Consider the following 20,840-nt stretch of genomic DNA (forward strand, 5'->3'; position numbering starts at 1 on the left):
GAGCGACGCTGTCTTTCGAATTTCCATCTGTTAATCATTTGCCTATCGTATACTATTTGGCAGCGGATTAATAACAAATGAATAGAAATGTTTTGTAGGTGGTATCGTCAAGTAAGGAAGGATACAAATCAGTCCTGTTCACAGTTAGTTTCGAAATCGCTGTGTTTCCATAATCGTGTTGTATAAATTGCAGCGGCGCAGGGTTGCACGAAGTGGCTGGTAATTTTCTATACAACCGTCGAGGAGAGGTCGCAAAAGGTAAGTCGATATTTCGGTATAATATGACTTTTGCCTAAGCTTTGTTTTTTTTTCAGAAAATACGATTCGAATATTTATCGAATAGTTCAAGTTCGTAAGAACGGATACTGACGCGTTTAAAAACAATATAGTAGCTTCTGTGTATATTCCTTTTGCACAATTTTTTACTTTGATGACCCTTCATCAAATATATAAATCACTTCTAACAAACTTTTAATCTTTAATTGTTCGAATAATTAATATAATTATGTACCTTTTTTTTACTCTTAAAAAATATTCTTTGCGAACAGTCTCCTCATAAATCGACAGAAGAAGCATCTTTTTCTGTAACCTTCGGACTTGATTTCCGTTTATTCGATTTATTTTTGAAAACGAATCGTTTCCCACTTCGATTATACCCTAAATTACGAGCCACCTTGTACACGTGAGATATGCGTAGCAAATGTCATTCTCTCCCATCTTCTTTCACTGGACAAGTCTGATATATTCGTGGCCCAAGTAGTCGATGTTACGAATTAAGTAGCGAGCCCTCGTTTCAGTGAACAAGATCAGTAATAAGTCAGACACTGGCGATCGGTTTGAGCCCGCGTGCTCTACACGCGGGTAAACATTCCCGGCGATTGAATTCTAGCGGCGGACGTTGGGAATGATATTGTTCCGTCAAACGGTCGCTGCCATTGACACTCGGTTCCTTTCAGACGTCGCTTGAATACGGCTCTTTACAAAACTAGATAATACTGATAATTCGAGCCTCGCTCATGTGGTCCGTGCGTAGTCGAATATTCCCCTGGCAGACTATTTATCGCGTTGGTGGTTTCAACTTTCGAATCGAGTTCGCTCTGCTACGTTAATCGTTATTATTCAAGAATATTTACATAGTACGCGAGGAAAAACAGTTCAGAATTCAAACGCAACGCGATTATAGAACGAACGCCATCATTCGTTCGCAAAACGACTGGTCCAAGCAATCGCACTGCCCGGATTACCCGCGGACCCTTCCTCCCTAAAACTAATACTCCGAAACGATCGGCTAATTTCGCCTGCTTCCGTTTGTAGTTCGAAGCGCTCGCGCCCCGTCCCTCGGGATAGAAGACGCCGTGAAAGTACCTAAAAGAACAAAGGTGTAAAAGTCGACGTGCTTCACAAGCCAGGACTTGGACAGGAAGAATCAGCGGTAAAATGGAGACACTGTCGCGCAGCGACGCGGAAAGAGTCACTTTCAATCGGGGCCAAGAACAATGCTGGATCAGTGCTGCCAACCTCTCCCCTCCCTCGCGGCCCACTCACTCGCAACGCTTCCAGCCCCCTTTTTCGCTTTCGCCTATCTCCCCTCGCAACTCCTCTCGTTCGTCCGTTTTTTTTTCCCCTCCCCCTCCATCCCTTGTTCGCGCAAATACTCCGCTACGCCCGCTCCTCAACGATAATATAAAAGTTCGTATTGTGTCGCGACGCTGTGCCGACGATTGTGTCCGACGTCGTGGCGGTGCGTCGACGTGCCCGTCTCGCGCCTTTCCGGGAGGCGGTGAACGTCGTCGGGCCTTCATCTGAGCACCTGTTGTATCCGGCCGTGGAGAACGGACAGAAGGAGGAGCAGCGATCTGCATGCACAGCTCATCCCGACGCCCTCTGCGCCTCCGTGATGCAGCTCGGCTAAGCTTTCTCCTGAAACACCGTTACGTACACTCAAACACTGCGAGCTTTCAACTGCACCACCCTGCCGAGTGCTCGAGGGTAGCTGCTGAAACGGATATGACCATGTGTAATTTGTGGGGTAGGTATTGGGAGGATACTTTGGGTTGTGCTTAAGAGCTTGAGAAAGTGATAGCTTCGAGGGTATTGTTGGTGGAAGGGATTTGGGGAATTAAGAGTTAAAAGCAGCAGGGGTCGAAAATGGAGGAGCATTTGGGTGTTGGACTTCAACGTCCATCGGGTGCATTCAACGTAGTTTTTGGGCATTGGTATTGTGCCTTGCAGAGATGCAGCGAGTAACTTGAGCCCCACTTAGGTTGGTGAGTGGAGGGTGCAAAGTGTTTACCTCTGATTGCTTTGGTTTTTGGATATCTTTTAGAGGACCGAAAAATAAGAAATGCCTGTCTCTCTATTTCGGCCAATTTGCATGTTTAGGGTCATGCAAATTGGCCAAAATAGAAAGACACCCCTCATAGTTCATAAGGGGTACAAAGTTGTGTTGAATAAAACTTGATATAAATGTCATTTTGTTTCATAACTTGCTGCATGGATGATGTTTTTGTTACCAGTCACCGTTATTAGGGGGTAAACTACCCAAGGGGTGGTTCACCTCTCATTGTCAGTAGCGATGGGAGGTCATAAAAAATAAATTATGTCTAAGGTTTTTTTTTTAGAATTTTATGAACTTTCTTACACGTTTATAGTCTCTCAAATGAGTAGTTAGCCGATTACGGGTCAAACGGGCCAAAATGAAGACACGTATTTCTTATTTTTCGGTCCTCTAAAACATATCCAAAAACCAAAGCAATCGGAGGCGGACACCTGGGAAACTCTCCTGGTTAGTTTTGACAAAGTATGCCGATTACGTTCCTGGAATTTTTATTATATGTATTCCTATGTTTCTGACAGCACAATGTAATAGCTTTCGGCATAACTAGGCTCATACCCTCAAGGGTATTGTTTTGAATATTACTTGAGTGGGCCTCGAGCAGGTTGCTACGTCTACTGCCAGACGTGTTTTTACTCATAGAGGGCGCCGCAGGTTCAAAGGGCGTGCCTCCAACTTGGTCTGCCCGAGATATGCAAGTATTTACTAGATCCCGTCCAAAAACTTTGATGAATGCATCTCTGGGCTCTTGACTCCTAATGGCCGAGTGCGCCACCACCTTCGCTGCCTGTTGGATTTCACGAATTCGCCATATCTGTTCTGCAAACTACGCAAGGGTGCTTGGGGTTTTGTTGTAAAAGCTAGATGAGTGCGAGTGACGTGTGTTAGGTGGCGTCTGCTCACTTCCAACGTAACTCGTCTGTACACGATTTATGTATGCGGGAGTCTGGTGTATAGTTTCCGAGTACATGCTCCGTTCAGATAAAAATGGAACAAATTGCCGCCTATGGCCGAGATGGATTTACTGAATAACGCGAATTGATGTGACGCTGTTAGCTCATACGTTAGGGCGTATTATTTTAGCAATTTTTATTTAAAGAAAAGCAATTCTTTTAATAAAGTAATTTATTTTACTTCGTTTGTTATGTTAAGGTGGCAACGTGCGAGAATGATGTTGCTTTTCATCCAGAATATTGTGCTTTTATATTTCTTTTAAATATTTGTCGTATTAAATAATTTTATGAAGATTGAAGTATGTGAAAGTCATTTGAGGCAAGAAGGATAAGAAAGGCGTGGTACGACTTTCCAATAGCAATCTTTAATTTTTTGAAGTGTTGTTTACGTAGTGTATTATTAAGAATAAAATAAATAAAAAAGAATACTAAAAATGAATACTTTTCGATTCAGTTTAACCACATATTTTTATACGAAACCAGGCATTAATTTCACAACAGTTTTGTCATTTCTAAAAATTTCTTCAACTATCCAGTGTTGAATTAACTGTAATAAGATTACAAGTTCACTTTTATAATTTGGAAGATCACTGGTATCTGTCTTTCACCCATTTACAAAAATTAGAGGCATTCAAAGATTAAGTAATATAATAATTTTACAAACAAATCCTTTTTCGCTTCTACGGCGATATTTATTTCTCAACGCGCCGTTTATTAGATCGCTAATAAACATTCCAGTTTAATGCATGCACCGGACGTTATTTTTACGTTGCAATATTTTACTCGTCGCGATAACTTTCATTTATCTTATCAGTTTCACTGTGTATTGCACATAAGATTGTTATAATTTTATGGCAGCCTCGGCACAGCCACGTTCCCTGATACTTCGCTTACTTCTTTCGTCACGCACACCTGCAATTAAGCATACTATGCATAAATATTACATGATATTTAATGTGGCCACGTGACTCTCATTCTGACAGCGTTATAAAGATTGCAGGCGCTCGCTTTTCGTGACCCCTTAACATTACTCTGGTCACAACTTCTAAATAGATTTCATCGGCTCATTGCCAAAAAGTATTGGCCGATATGTGTTTCCTTACTTTAAAGTATTTTATTAATTAAACTGAAATCCTTAAATAATTTATAATAATTTGCAGAAGATTCAAATAACTTTATTATTATCTTTACACTTACTTATGAAGTGAAATAGATGCTTCTGAAGCTTCTTGTTGGCTTTTGAAAGAAATGTGAAGATCATCTGGCATTACGAGACTTTAGGAATATATCCAGACGATGCTTACATTAGTGGATTATTAATTATTTGATGTGACGTATCTTAAAAATCGTTTCGCCTGTTTAGCGGAAATTAACTCAGCTTGAAACTTTCGATTAAATGGAGGTAAATAAAAGAATTCGGAAGTTTTAATTAAAGTGTTGTTGCGCGGACACTTGGGACGGTGGACGTGAAGCCGTGGGACTTATTAAGCTCTCTGACGGAGCAACTCACACGCCAACACCACAGGAGCTTTGACCAAGTTTAATTTGTGCTTGCATCAGGGAAGCGTGATAATCTACAGCAAGCAAATCGTAGTAAACCTCTAAACTAAAAATACATTAATGTTCTTTTAACGCTTTATCTCTGGAAGACAATTGATATGTATATAAATAGAATTATGTTTGCAAAATTTGATTTTGGTAATGCACATAACAGTCGTTATACCTAAAGCATATAACTAATGGATGTGTAGTATCTCTGCAGTCGTTTGTTTATACAATCAATTATTCAAACAGCAGCATATTACTTTTGCGTTATATTAAATTATTTATCTTCATTTGAAACCCCATCATTAACGTCTGTTTAATTGGAACATTTTACTTCAAATCACGTTCGACATTATTAAAGCATACAGGACTGTCCTAAAATGTATAAAATATAAATTCTTTCAAAGTCTGAATTTCTCCATATTATGAAATTTATACATTTCGTTTGAATGCTGTTCCAAAGTAGAACTCTGCAGTAAAAGAATGCTGCACGAGTCGTAGAAACAAGATAAATGATTTAACACATACAAAAGACTTAATCTATCATTTCAATAAATTGTTTACGCGTGCAGCAGCAAATGCATCACACAAATGTCATACAAATGTAATAATATTAACAAATTACAATACCCAAATTTCTTTCATAATTTATATGAAATCGACAAAAATTTTATAGTTTCAAAAAACAGTAGAATCCGTGACGTGTAGTAAATCGTTGGAACGGTATAAAGTATAAAACAGCGAGAATGAAAATTTCAACTGACCCGGCACGATGCCATAAACGCTGCTGAAACATGAGTTACGGCATGTACTCGGTTAAATCGGACACAACAAGCGAGAGTTCGCTTTCGGTGTCTTGTTTTCGTAATTGCCAAAATATCCGTAAAAGTTTCGAGATTGTGGTGAAGTATAATAATCACGTGTGACTCATAAAACTACAGTACACATATAATAGAATGTGAATTCTTAAACACAATCTATCATTACTATCTGATTATAAAATATAACTAAACATTAAAAACTTGTACTCGTTCCTCTGAAATATTTTCAATAATAGATAACAAGTAAAACGTCATTTTGGGGTGTGCTTTTGAACATTTAACTTTCATGCACTCTGCTATACTCGGTAATACATGTCAAGGTACTGTGCAAGTTGAGAGAGTTTTAAATCCACCGATTAGAATTTTGGGGATCTGCTGGCTTACTCAGCAACCAACAATGGTAGCACACGTGTCATTTAAAACACCCTTTTGTTCGGTAATATGAGAAAAGTAGAAATCTATCGCATCACATAACTAGACTATAATATTAATGTGCGACTATGCTGAGCAATAGTGCGATTTCTAATGCGCATGCCCACTGGGAAGATGGAATAGGTTCCCTCCACTGCACAGCGCAAAATTTTGGTGAAATAACGATGATGAGATTTGAGGTTGGCAGGCGATCTAACCAAAGATTTTATACAAACTATTTTGTTTTCCACAACCCCACCCCCACCCCCTTAGTGGCGGATTTAACGGACGGCCGATGCCCCGCCCAGTAGGTCCCCCTCTTCCAAAAAAATTATGATTATATAAAACATTATATCTTTTTCTGTTTCCCCTAATTTTCATACCACACGCGCGTAGATTTATTTGTAATTCTGTCACGTATACAGGGTGTCCCGGAACGTTTGCCAGCTGAGCGTTTGTCCTTAAATCCGCCACTGCCAGCCTGTCCCCTTAATTTCTTCGGTAAACTTCGCTATTGCTAAACATGCCTGTGCAAAGCTATATTTAAATTTTCAATGGCGCTTTCTCATCGCCAGTAATCAGAACTGTATTATTGCAGAGACAGGTTGTAACGCTCGGAAAATGTTTCACCCGCAGTGGGCATGCTGGGAAATTGAAACGAGACACTGCAACGTGGACGAAATGAAACTCCACAAGCTACTTATACGCCTGTAATTATGTTCGGCAAAGCTGTTTCATGGCTTTGCGTCAACTGGATATTGAGTTTCTAATTCCTGCGGGGTCTCCGGACTCTCTGTAACCTCGTCGCGAATCGACGGAAAAATGTTCATTCTCACCGTTCAGCACGTGCACGTGAATTGTAGCGGGTTGATCAGGCATCGTGGTGAGATGACACGTGTAGTTCCCGCTGTCACCTGGTCCCACCCTCGCTATACTGAGAGTCGAATTGGCCCCCTCTTCCATTAGGTCCGTTTTCACGCTGGAGCATACGAGACAGGATGTTGAAATTTCAATTTTCGACGGCACACCCGTCAAACGTTCCTTTTTTTTGGGGAGGGGATAGTGGCCGGGGAACATACGCGAAAAGTGGATCCCATTCTTTGAGAGATTGCACTGCGGATTTTTATTCTCGCTCCTCTTCGCTCCAGCCCCCATCCCCCTGCATTGTACGCCTAATACACGACACGGGTTTAGCTGACGCACGCGGCGAAATGGACATTTCGTTTCGTTTTCGTTTCTCCTTCAACGATCCAGGCTTTGCCCGTTTCGAAAAGCGAGGGGGATTATGAAATATTCTCGAGTTACGTTTCATAGCGTCTGGGGAGGAGCGCAAAGCGAGGAGAGTGCGCTCAGGGATAACGACTGCTCTTCAATCGCGTCTGCCTTTTCATCTATCTGTCCCTTTTTTTTTTATTGTTATTAATTGTCGGGATTATATCACGGGGGGATTTATTCCCTTTGCTGTTTCTCCTTACCGCGTGGCGCAACGCGCGGCCTTTGATCCCGCTTTCATCCCCCATTGCTCCCAGGTTTTAATAAATCCCCGTGTATCGTTCCAGCAAGAGAGGACCCATTAGATATACCCACCTCTCAATTTCCCCTTGGGGCAACCGAAGAAACAAACTGCTGGCGAAGGACAAGTTTGAAGAAACGAATGGTTCTAAATATAATTACACCGTTTTCGATGAATTTTTTGACGCCTCCGCTTCAACGAGTCCGCAGTGCCATTTGCAATGATTAATTACAAAAAATATATTTCTATAGTTCAAGACATTCTTAATACAATGAAAAATTGTAATTAAATTATCTGTGATAGTTTTCTTTTAATTAATTACTGAAGATCACCTTTCTTAAGGGCTCCAGAACGAAACCACCCCTTAAGCAGAATTTTCCTATGTGTGAACGCATTTTTTCCAAAAGTGTAAATATGGTACATCTGTAATATGCAATTTGTCTTGCACACTTTTAGTTCTACACTCTGCACAGTTTTTTCAAGGAACGTAATAGGAAATTTTATTTAAACTTGACGGTAAACGCCATAACACCTGTTTCAGTTAACTCTGCCCGCGACAGAGGGTAGGGTGTGGCCTTTAATTGAAAAAGTTTCCACTACTGCAATTTGTACGTTCGTTATCTTGGCTCGGGTGCAGCTTCCAGGATGATTGCTCGTTGATCCACGGCGTTAAGAAACCTCGATTTTCGCCTGGTTTCTTTTAGTTAATGAACCGGCAAGCCGGTACATTTTTCACCCGCTGCTGTTTGCTTTCGTTTGAACCTCCCCGCTCTCCCCCGTTTTACTAATTGCGTCACGGGCAGAGGAACGGAACGTATACTAGCTTAAGTAATCGAGTTAGCATTACAGAGCAGCGTAGATTTGTCCACGACGCATCTCTGTAATTTTAATGCCACGAAAAATCACCCCCGTAGTCGACGAGTGCATAATAAACGAGATTGAATCCCTGCGCTGTTCGCGCGTCCCTGTGCAGGACTAATTTCATCATGGCAGCTATTATCTCTATTCCCATATTTTCCACGAAGCGTATCGATTCGAATAATTCCCGCGCAAGTTAAAATTGTGTTTCACGAGGTATCTGTCCGTACAATTTATATTAAAGTTGAAAATGCTTCGTGATTATTTCGTTGTCCTCAAGCATCCCCCTTCAAATTAAGAAGTTTCGTTACTTCTAAGAGGGAAATGCTTCCAGTATATAGAAAGCCAATTACACGTTCTGAAATTATACAACTGAAATGAAATAAATTTAAACGGATAATGCAGCATCGGAAAAGTCAAGGAAATGTCTAAGTGCATTAAATAAATTAAATTTGCGTCAAGCGTGGTAGATGAAACGGACACTATAATTTCGTAATTTGTAGGAATTCGAAGGGAACCGTGTTCGGAAATTCCTAAATTCGGGTGACATCGAGTTATCGTGAATTTAAACATGTTTAATTATGACGGCATTTCAGTGCAAATATAAGGGTGGTATGTTAATGCAAATATTAATTTTAATTAAAGAGGTAGATGGAATTTTTTTTAATTACTTTCAGGGGAAGTTAAATCCTACAACTCTGGACGTGATTCGTTTCAACTGCAAGGTATTCGTGCTAGCTGAAATTACGCTTAAGCAGTCGTTGTAAACTTAGAGAAACAAATTGGTTTATCAGTAATTTTATTTATGTAGCTAATTAACCGTAAGTGGTTGGCGGTCGGATGATGGATCACGTTTCTCCAACGACGAACGGAATGCGGGGGAAATTAATTAATATGTTCGCGAAAGTAATACGTTCCTTTTTACAGAAAGATTAAGTCAAATTAAGCCCAGCACGCTGACGAATTAAGATTGATCCTTTGCGGAGCGTAACTTGAGGGCGAAGGAAAGTCGTTACAACGAAACGAGTTTTTATTCTTTGCTCCGAATCTCCTCTATATCAAGAATGGTAACTTCGGCGGAAAATATTGCATATTGCATGTTGCAAAATGCAGCTTGAAGATTTAATTTAATTTATCTGAGATTCTATCTGTGGGTGTGGCAGTTGTGGAAATTCAAGCCACAAATTACCGTTGCGGTGGAGCACTTTCAGGGAGCAGAATTATGAATGAAAATTCTAATTTTTTCACTGTCGCGATGTGTTAATTAATGCTAATTAATTAAGGGGGCCCGTTAGTCTAGAGCACTAAAAACCAAGTTTCATATTTTTTAAAATGAGATATTAATTAAATTAGAATTGTCTGACACAGCAACATCGTACAGATTTCTGTTTATGCACTATTGTCAGGATAAAAGCAACTGAATAATCCATAATTTGTACAATTCCTCCACCGGAGTATAAACCGGTGGCGTAAAAATGTTTGTTATAATTCTGTGAATACCTTCTCAACAGCTCTTTTAGCATTCCGCGTCAGGTAAATCTTTCTAAACAAATTACAGGTACTATCCGAGTCACCATTATCCTAAAATTCGGAGTAACCATCCTAATTTCACCTGCGCCCTATTACATTTCAATTCACACAAAACAAAACAATTCTTAAAATTCCAATTATTATTATTACAACTTCATTACTCACTAAGTGGAAGATATAATACATATACAGAAATTAAGATAAGAGTGAAGACGAGGCAGCAGTAGCAACTATTAATAAGCCTAACCATAAGCACATAATACCTACTAACAATTACATAATCTTAATAACTCTAAATAAAATGAAATAAAAAGAAAAGAACAATGGTAATTCGGAAACCCGTTTTGAGCATTCAGAAAGTTAAGAAAATATAAAGACAACAAAATCTCGTCCAACCTAAGTGAACGGTGTAAATTCGCCTCAAGTGGGAACGTCTCTTTCACTGTATGAGCGCAGCTCTGCCGTGTTAATTCGAAAGGGCGTATCTGCAACTTTCGCTTAAATTGAGTTATTGCTACCAGGTAGCAGAAAAATAGTTCCTCTCTATGTATATTAAATAATAAAGCCATATCTGTATTAAAACTGAAGATATAACAATTATATATTTCGGACGTATTTGAAATCGATGCCTGATTTTGGATTTATTTACCAAAGTTTCCTTTGGAGCTTATGAAATCTTTTACGGCAGTTTGTCACAAATATTCAGATACCTTTTTATCCAGATTCAATATTTAACCTAATCCGATTTATACAGCATACCAATGGCACAGCACAGACTACTAAAAGTCATTTATCTCAGAACCACCTTCTGACCAGATACGCCCTTTCGAATTACCACGGCAGAGCTGGTGCCCGAGAATCAACTGCACTCCGCTTGCATACAGTCCATGTACAGCGATCCTCTAATTGTTTTGAGCAGCGTAAGTACATCCTGCCCCGGACAACGACAAAGAACACTTCAGCCTTCCTCTTCGCCTCGTTCCGCGCCGATCAGCGCGTCCCTCGCTAACGGCGACACGCGGAACGCCAATATCCGTTCTGGTCGTCGAACATTCAGCCGGCTTAATTAAAAGTCACCGCCAAGTAATCGGGCCGACAATAACTTGCCGCCGTGAGTTTCACCGACTGGTCCCCCGTAGGCGGACGGTTATATCGCGTAGAAAAATAACGAGCGACAAAACGGCGCTTCCTGCGGCGACGTGTTTACGGTCTGCGGTTTCCACGGGCCACGTGGTCGTCGGCGGGGGTGAAGTGGTCGCTGGGGGGTGGCGAGGGGGGCGAGGATGCTCCGGAAACGAGAGGCCTCTACGTGTATAAGCGGCGGTATGCGCGCCGCGCACAGGGCAAACTAATTTCATTTACCGCCGCCTAACTTTCCTCTAGGCGAGCAGTCGAGCCAGCCCGTCGACAGCGCTTTAGCGACTAGACCCACCTCCTCGCGTCCCGTGTCTCACCGCGGCGTTCACCGTTGCCTCCGCGATCAGGCTCCCGGGCTCCGGCGCCCGCTCCCCTGCACGGCACGCATTTTCAAGCCTGTCGGAGTTTACACGGCGCGAATCAACGTGGCTGGGGGATCAGGCGGAAAGGCAGCCCGAATTGTTGACATTGGATTATAACTTCGGCGTAACGAGCGTATCTCGATCCCGTTTCCGATGGCGCGCCGCGAAGCCATCCTTAGCGCTGCCGGTCGTTTCGCGTTCAACCAGACTATCGTGCATGATTTATGGTGGAGTTACGACGGCGCACCGATCGGCCGCGGAGCAGCGAGCTGCGGGAACGCTGGCTTTAAGGACCACGCGCGTAAACAGGGTTCCGCGGCAGTGCAGCGCCGTCAGTGTCAACGGCCTCTTCGTTTCAGTGTCCTGAGACCGGCACAGACGAGTGTGAACTGCTTCGTTTCGAAACAGAGGAACGATCCTTGTTGGCACTGACACTGACGGCATCGAACCCTCGCGAAACTGACACTTGTGCGTAGGCCTTTTAGGCTGCAATCGAAACCATTGCGCGGGGTTGGTTTCGGGGCGACTTACCAGCGAGATATAGTGCAATGAATATATTGCTTGCATGAGTGGAGCCTGGTATCTACTTGGAAGAGGACTAGAGAGGATTTTCAGGTTTTTTTCAAGGGACGTGGTGAGTTATGGAGTTATCTAGCCCCAGGGTGGTTTTCGTGGGCGATAATTCCGAGGTGGCACTTTCACTGACGGCGGGATTTTCATCCTGCGCGCAGCGCTGCGACGTGCTTTCACGTTAGTATTTTCTGGGAAGCATCGAAGGTATTGTCCGAGAGTCCTTGCAGGTTTACTTTGAAGATAAACCAACAATAAGATAGAAATTCGTTTTGTACTTCGCTGCCTCAGCGGTTCTTTGCACGCGCAGTAGTCATCTAGTGATGGAAATTGTAATTTCTATATTCTCTAGTAGATCTTTGTGCAAGTATTACCAATGGATCGGCGAGATTCTCCTGATGACAATGAGTATAACTCATATAAAGTGTATAACTGGTCTATGGAATTCTGAGGTATTATTAAAAACAGCTCGTATTTGGATTTATTTTCATTGCCAAAACCTCGCCCATCCATTTGGCAGACAATACAGAGATTTAAATCTCCACAGCGAAAGTGATCGCTCAGGAAGTTATGACCGATTCGAAGGAGCATTTCTTGATGCCTTGCGCCACCCAAAGTGTTAAGGAGAATCTGGAGGGGTACTGAACTAGGGGAAATTCAAGGGGAACTCGCATTTAGATGATCATGGTGGTTTTAGAGCTCTAGAGTGTTTAAGGCGAAAGATAAAATAGGGGAACGTTGGGGATGTAAGTGCGAGATTTATTGCACCCCCAGGTTCTCTAGAAGCTAAATTACATCATGAGCTTCAAATCCAGCAACATTTTAAATACATGCTACAGTTTTTACCATAGAAACTGCTTTCCCAGGCTTTTCCTAGCTGCTTCAGCTTTAGTCGTAACTAATAACAATTACACACGAAAGTAGATATATATATATATTATTCGTAAAATTATTACGTGACTTTGGTGTCTAATTATTATTTTTTATATATCAATAGAAACTATTTATCTTTAAAATCCTGTGCGTGTACGTTGCTCCATGGAATTATCTTAACACTTTTTCGAATACGCATAAAACATCGGAAGATCGCGAACCAAAGTCTCGAGTTTTGGAAACGCAAGAAAATAAAGAATCAGTGGAGAAATTTGAAAATTCATGAACAGTAATGTATTCGCGAAACTTTAGCGCGGTCCATGAAATATTTCACCCTCATCTGGCGTGTATCATTGTTCTTCTTCTCCCGGGTTCTTCTCCGCGGCTGCCGCTTTCCGAATTACATTCGTAATTTAAATTTATAAACTGCGCGGACTTTGCCTTCGATTCATACGCTGACGCGTCCTACCGGCTACAACAGTGGACGGGGCTGGAATAAATGGCGAGCGATTTAAATTACGCGAAACTTGGATAATGAATTCCCCCTACATTCCACTTAGTCGGCGACGCACGAGGAAGCATAAAATTGGCCCCGCTTCAATATCTGCGCGGAAGAAAGTACGTTTGGCCCGTGATCGTTTCGGGGACCGCACGATCCTGGACACCGAACCATCGTAGAACTTTGCAGTTCTTTAATATCCGCCCGAACGCACCCTCTGAATTCATTTTTCCGAAAATTTCCATGGAAATTACCTGTAACTCGATCTCCCCTGGCGTTGTCTTCCGCCGTATTTGAAAGTACCAGAATGTTCGAAGCAGTTCTAATTGCACGAGGAATCGATTTCAAATTGGAGAACGCGGTCCACTTGTTCCATTCTGTGGTAGGCTTTCGCAGTATACTGCGTGGCGATTTAATTTTGAATACAAAAACCAATTCTTTTAGAAGCAATTGCCAAGAATTACTCTTCTTAATAGCCCTACAGGTTGAAGAAGGATCTTGAGATATTTTCGAACAATAGATGCTAGTCGATATATATTATGTGTCCCAGATTTGAGCCATTATTGAAATAGATATCACGCAGGAAGGCGAGAATGGGAATTCTCAAGATCCTTCTTTAAGGCCTCGCTTGGGAAACGCGGGAAGTTCCGGAAGTTTGGCACAGCGTCAGGGGCACATAGTTGTTATTACTTACAGAAAGAAAGTTAGTAAGGTTTAAGCGGTTCGGTCACCTGATACCACCCCTCGTCGTGTCATAGTTGAGAACTCGGTTGCCGTGGAGCCACTGGACGACGCTGTACTGCACTTGCATCGCTATGTGACGCACGACGCACAATAGCTCGATGGTGCTGTCGGCCTCATAGTACTTGTCCCTCAGGGGATCACCCAGGGCGTCCACTATCTGGACGGACGGCGCTGAAATTTCATTGAGACATCAGATGCAGCGTGAACCTTGTTGTACTTCAAGCTTTAGGGTTAAAGTAAGTCGTTCTCTTATATAGGGCGACCCACGTGACCTTGAACAGCTAATATCTTGGGAAATACTAGATCAAGTTTAATCATTCTGTATGGTGTTAAAATGGAGTGTAACTTCAAATTTTTTAATGAAAATCTATATAAATACAATCATTTTCGTAATCCACATGCGAAAGCAAGCTACTTTTATTTCAAACACTTTTCTTTGCAAGTGGCTTGCCAAAAGTTACGAGTGCTTTAAGTTCGAAGTGAGATGCCTTAATAAAATCCCATTCGCGCTCATATATTTCTCCTGAAGAATTTCCAGAGAGAAGGCCCTGGGTCTGTGTGTTATCCATCATCACATGCTGTAGTTCCTGTTTTCAGCGAACCTATGGAATCCACGAAAGAGAGGATGCTTAAAATTGATTCAGTAGTTCTTAAAATATTAGATGTTCAAGGTTACGTGGGCCACCCTTTATGCAGTAAGGAAAGGGGTTTGTTTGTTATGCAGAGTAATTATATTTTATATTAGTAGGTTCAAAGTTATATGACGGTATATGGTTTGAACTTGATAATGATTTTGATAAAGAAGAGACTGCATGTAATTTGATTAAAAAGAAAGAGAAAAATATTATGTCTTTACTGAGTGTTCAAAATCGTTTTTTGGAAGTATTTTCGTTGCACAAGCGAGGACACGGTAATTTTTTGTGCAAAAATTGTGAGGCTTCGGTTTCGAGAAAAATGATTTTGAAGTTTCAACGAGTATGCCTGTATTTAGCTTGGCACGGTTTGTCTGGTTAGGGACAGGTAGATTTCTACTGAAGCTTGTATTTCATACGCCCTGACGTCGCATTACATGAACTCATGCAAAGTTTCTAATTTATACTACTACACATAGTCTGAATCTTGCTCAATTAATGGAGAAGATTACAGTAGCATTATAACAGCTGAAATTTGAATTAGGTGTGACTACTAAGTATACGTTCTCAACAGCGAAATCAAAATTTTCAACGATATTTTAAGTGAAATAAAAACAATAAGTCCGCAAAAAATGATCTAATTTGCACAAATACTTTCATTTTATAACCTTGTGTTTATACTTGCAGGGTAGAAGACTACTTGTCCGTAGTGAGACAAGTCAAGTTGAAGTAAATGCACGTGCACTCGATGAAACTTTCAAGTTATTTTTCTTGAAAACGAAGCCTTGCATGTAGAGAATTTATTCTACAACTTCTTCCATGTTTTCACAATATTGAAACAACTTGATATGACTCAAACGAAGAACAAATTGCTCTAAAGAAAATGCTGAGAATTACTTTTTTTCAATAAAAGATTTTTAACTCGAACCATACGATATTTTTACTATAATACTAAATTTACTTTTATGCGTATACATGAATTTGTGTTATTGTTAATGTCCCCTACAATATTATGGTAAAAATATCCCCTTTAAAAAGCTCAAGAACTTCACTCCTTTCATTACTGCACTGCGTTCTCCGTTTATAACAGATAAAGTTTTGTTAATAACTTTTTTATTATAACGTCCCAAGTGTCCCGGATATCGGACGACGAAGCAGATCATTAGGTAGTACTCCGAATACCCTGCACGTAGCTCCAGCAGAGTTCTGCTCCTCATCACTCACGCCATACAACTTTAATAAACTAGTATTAGAATTCAGAGCTTTTCTTGTGTCACAAGAAATAATCCATTCAAAATTAAACCAGAGACAGAGTCACCGTAGATATCGTACGGAATCCCCTTGCGGGTAGTTAAATAATGCAGTCGTATTTGTGAAAACTCGCTGTCCCTGTCACTTAAGCTGATTAAATCAACAAGGGGATTGGAGATCTTACGGTTAATCGCATTATGTCTGACATGTGTCGATCAGGTTCGTGAACTTCTCCTGTTTAATTGGCAATGAAACAGTTTTAATTAAACTCTTTCAATTTTCCTACAGCAGTGTCAGTGTATTCTTCTGTGAACTCTACCCAATTATAAATCTGCAGCTTCAGTGACGTCTCAAAAGGGATGAACAATGCTGCGTGCATAACATACAATCACATACATATGAATGAAAAAGAATTCGTAAAATCTAATGTTGAGATTTCTGGACGCTGCATACGTACACGCCCGGAATTTGCAGACTCTTGAAACTGTTTGCAGCTCTCTGATTGAGTTCACAGATTTATGCGAATCCAATAAGATGGTGCTGCACTTTAGAGGCCAGAGACTTTAATCCTGGATGCAAGGGAGTTAGATTTTTCTGCCAGTCTGCAGTCCCTGCAAGTCCCAAGAATGTTGGGGACTCTTGAGGGTCTAGGGAATTCTAGGGAACTCTAGAAGTCCTGGAAGTTGAACTGAACATTTCTAGGGTTACTGAGGGTCTCAGGCGATTTATATATTAGACTCAATGAGTTCAAGGTCGCTTTGTATGTGTCTCTTTAGTCAGAAATCACTGAAAGAGTCTTCGAGAGTTTTGCAAGTCTGAAAAGAACTCTATCAGGCTTTACGAATCCCTGAGACAGTCACTATTGTAAGAATCCCTAAGGTTTTGTAATTCCTATGTGCTCGGGAGCCACGAAAAAAGGGCCCCGGGCGATGGGGACTCGAACCCACGATCTTGGGGATCCTCTGCGTAGAAACCAGCCGCCTAACCAACTCCACCAATACCGAACCCTCCGAGGTCGCTCATTACAGGCTCCCTCTTATGGGGAGTTCCTGATCAGGGTCGGCGGATGAATTTTTCCCCGGGTGTGGAGTTAGAGGGGAGTACAAATTCAAAGACCAAATTTCAACAGCCTAAAAAACGGTACAAATAAAAAATAATAAACTGTGAAATGCCTTCCAAATTCCTGAACGTGGAATTCCACGCACAGGAAAATCTGAAGTGTGGAATACTCCACACATTCCACACAGTTCGCGCCCCTGTTCCTGATCCCATAGGTACTATTGAATTTCTCGTGTTCAGGCGCCACTGTATCCAGTTCCTCGAGCCCTCTAATTCAGCATTATAAACGAGGAACAATTGAAATTACAGTACAAGCATGCCTCTCTCTTCCAAACATTGAAAATGCAATGTTCCCCCGGCAAGAACACTAATCTGCATGTGCGAACGGGTGGCCATAAAACAGCGAATTTGCATTCGCGTGAAATATAAAATCGTATCGGAGCTTCGCCGTGATATATCGAAACGCAGCGCGGATATGCGCGTGACCGTGCAATGCGACATTACGTAAGAGTAATTCATGATTGCGAAATTAGCCCGCACCTTGTATAATGGAATAAAGCTTCATTAATTCCCCCGACACATAGAGCCTGATAAATAACGCAGCTAATTCAGCAGATCCCGTAGAAAAGTAATCTCTTTGTCGCGGCTCCGTTTGACCTAGATATTGCAGCGAAATGAGATTACGCCGAGGCCTCCTACTTCTAATATCTCACGGTGCCAATAACCATTGACAGCGCGCTGTTTACGCGCAAACGCGCCCTAACGAGCGGGACGCGATTTAGACGGGATCTTTTATCTGACGTATTCCGCGCCATTTCAGACGCGAGGTTTATCGCGCAGCATCCGCGATCCAAGAACGTAGAAATACCGAATGAAATCCCATGTGGCGTGGTTGGGAGGAGGAACGTTTCCGGGTCGGTAGATTTTCCAAGGGTTTCTCGATTTTCCGCGCGTACGAGCTGCGGACTGCAAGACGAATACAAATGGCATCGTTTAATAATGCCGAATAATACGATAAATCACGGTAGTGCACGCTTTTATTGGTTTTATCGCCGACCCGGGTACTACATATTTATAGACGGCTCGTTGAGACCTAGGGATGAAATGTAAGACCCTGAAGAAGGGTACATGACAGTGGAAACGGTGAAAATGTTTATACAGATACATAGATGAAGTATTACCGTCTTATTATAATGTGGATGCTTAAAATCAGATCACCTTATTATGGACTGTAAGTGATTGTCTCTGTTCTTTGTAGAATGTACTAAATGCTGAAATTATTATAAAATTTCTAAAAATCAGTGACTCAGATTTTATGATCTGTTCACATCGCTGGAATGAATTCATTGTGTTCCTGGTAGAAATATGGAGAGGTATCGGAATTATGGCATTATTCAAATAATGATATCTTTTATCATTATAAATAATAAATACTTAACATTTGAAGAGTGATTTTGACAGAAGGGCATATTTCCATTTTTGACCTTGAAGCAAATTTTGATGGCATCGCTTTAATAATGTTAAATTACACCTCCAGTGGCACAAAACACTACAAGATAGGTTTAACTCCTTTTTGAGAAATTGATGTGAAAATACATGTTTCATACAAGAGGTCTTATTTCCAAGTTTGTCTGATGAACTAACTTTTTTTAGTCTGAAACAAAACAGACATATTATATTTCATAGCGAAAGATCTAAGAATGACTGCAATTATCACAACAAAAGAAGAATATTTTGAGAAAATTAGAAACTATGGTGGTGTACGTAAAATTAAAAATGTGAAAGGTTTATTAATTAATTTGAAGAAGCGTCCGAATCTACGCCGAGTCTAAAGTATCTCCCACAAAAGTTTCTCCTTCCAAATGAAAAAAATTTTACAAAGCGTGGTGCACAAGGCATTTCTTTAAACAAAGTAAATTTAGTAGTCCGTGCTAAATAATAAAGCAAAATTCCAGGTGGAACTCGAGATAGATTTAACAAAGCACGAAGGAACGTTCCTTTCCTCCTTCAATATTTCTATATCCTTGAAACAATCTCCATTCGTAACAATCTTTTTACAGAAATCACCGTGAAATAAAGCCAGCGACTAGGCGTTCCACTCTTAGAAATTTCTTCGATGCGGAACATCCGTAATCCTGAATTTCAACGCTGAAACGATATTTCACCCTCAATTTTTGACATCCACGAAATATCTCATTCTTAGACCGACACTTGGCAAGTTCGCCCACGAAATGCATGTTACCAACCGCAAAAGAATCTGGGGAAAATGCATAGAAGGGAAAGGGATTTTGGAAGACAGGCGACAAGTGGAAGACAAGAAAAGATAGGTCGTTGCATATCGAAGTCACCACGACTTTATCTCGCCCCGAAATTCGTGTAAGTACCTCAGATTGAGTAGTGCACTTCTATGCCGCATTTATTCATTCGTCGAACATCCCCTCTTTTTTCGAGCGTAACATTCGCTACTGCATACTATTACTACTATTACTACTACCACGTAGTAACAAAGCTCGTCTCTGGTTGATTTTTACTGCGCATTTCGTTCTTCGACGATGGTAGGTATACGGTTCTGGTTTCGTCGAGATTATCCCACGAAATCCTTCGCCAAGCCCCGCAGGCGGTCTAAATACGTCGATACTGATTCATGGCCGTACAATGTTTACCGATTTTGTACCGAATCTGCTCTTTCTTTCCTGTCGTAATTCTTACACCTTTGGGGGTCGTCTGGTTCTTTAGATCCTGGTAACTTGTGATTCGGGACGTAGGTACACTGTCTTTCTGATTCGTAAAAATAATTCGAAGTCTGTAATTTCAGGAGGCAAAGTCGACATGGTGATCCCTTAATTACCCATCTCGAGTTATTTACCGATATAAATTTCTTCATAAAAACAAAAATCTGTTTTAGTTCAATGGCAATCAACATTGAAACAGGAGGACGCTTTAAATTTTGTCAAGTAGTCTTAATCGATTGATAAAAATAATAAAATAATTAGATCTTTCAAATCTGCTTCCATTTATACGAATTATTCCCCCTTCGTAATATTAAAATTACACGAAATACGCTAAATCATAATGCAAGACTGAAGATAAATTTTATCTATCCTTCGCTGCTAAAATACATACTAAATATCTTTTACAAACGTTCTACGTACACGGAAGTGCTGCAACAAATAGGATATGAAATGAAACGCGTTCGTGTCTAACACAAACTATCCATCGAATATTTGTGTTGAAAGGGGCTTAAAAGTCCCCTCTAACTTTGAAATTTTTTTTCCTAATTCTAGTTCCACCACGCACCTCATTTTTGCTATTACGTGTGCGCACGCACGTTCAAACAACCCGCGCAATTACTTGCTTACAATTACTTCTAAAAACTGGCGCAACGGTGCGCGCATTTTATGCAAACAGTTATAGAACGGAGTGCGGTGTTTTCATTAGCAGCGAGCTCCTACCATTAGCTAACTGGGAGCATTGGGAAGCTTTATGTTCAGCGTGGCTAATTTATAGCATTTATGAAAGTGTCCACTGTTTTATGACCATCCGCATACATGTATGCACGGCGGTCGGTTCATGCCGCGGCTACAAATTTAAATTCACCGTGTATACCTTAGGAAAACAATGTAACGAAGCGCCAACTATTCCGCCTCTGTTTTTCCTAGCGGTGATACGTCCAGTCGACGGCATCTGTTTGCTCTCCGTGGCTGGAAACGTCCCCCCGGAATTAATTTATAACCGCGTGACGTTCGC

General features: G+C 41.1%; 1 protein-coding gene and 1 long non-coding RNA gene across 4 annotated transcripts in view; one reads left to right on the plus strand and one right to left on the minus strand.

The window, feature by feature from the left end:
- Positions 1-1,650: 1,650 nt before the first annotated feature.
- Positions 1,651-20,840, minus strand: part of LOC143370438 (opioid-binding protein/cell adhesion molecule) — a 288,077-nt gene continuing 268,887 nt past the window's right edge. For 2 of the 3 annotated variants that reach the window (XM_076815570.1, XM_076815569.1), the window contains 3 exons: positions 14,139-14,322; positions 6,902-7,044; positions 1,651-1,920 (listed from right to left, as the gene is read on the minus strand). In XM_076815570.1, the coding sequence (XP_076671685.1) occupies positions 1,799-1,920; positions 6,902-7,044; positions 14,139-14,322 (449 nt within the window). In that variant the 3' untranslated portion in view covers positions 1,651-1,798. The remainder of the gene's footprint in view (positions 1,921-6,901; positions 7,045-14,138; positions 14,323-20,840) is intronic. The other variant, XM_076815571.1, reaches the window with a different exon arrangement.
- LOC143370449 (uncharacterized) lies at positions 4,448-9,831 on the plus strand. Its single transcript, XR_013085620.1, has 3 exons — positions 4,448-4,948; positions 6,664-6,775; positions 8,120-9,831. It is a non-coding gene; the product is annotated as an uncharacterized LOC143370449 (long non-coding RNA).

Source organism: Andrena cerasifolii, chromosome 6 (genome assembly GCF_050908995.1).
Source record: "Andrena cerasifolii isolate SP2316 chromosome 6, iyAndCera1_principal, whole genome shotgun sequence".
NCBI classification, from domain to species: domain Eukaryota; kingdom Metazoa; phylum Arthropoda; class Insecta; order Hymenoptera; family Andrenidae; genus Andrena; species Andrena cerasifolii.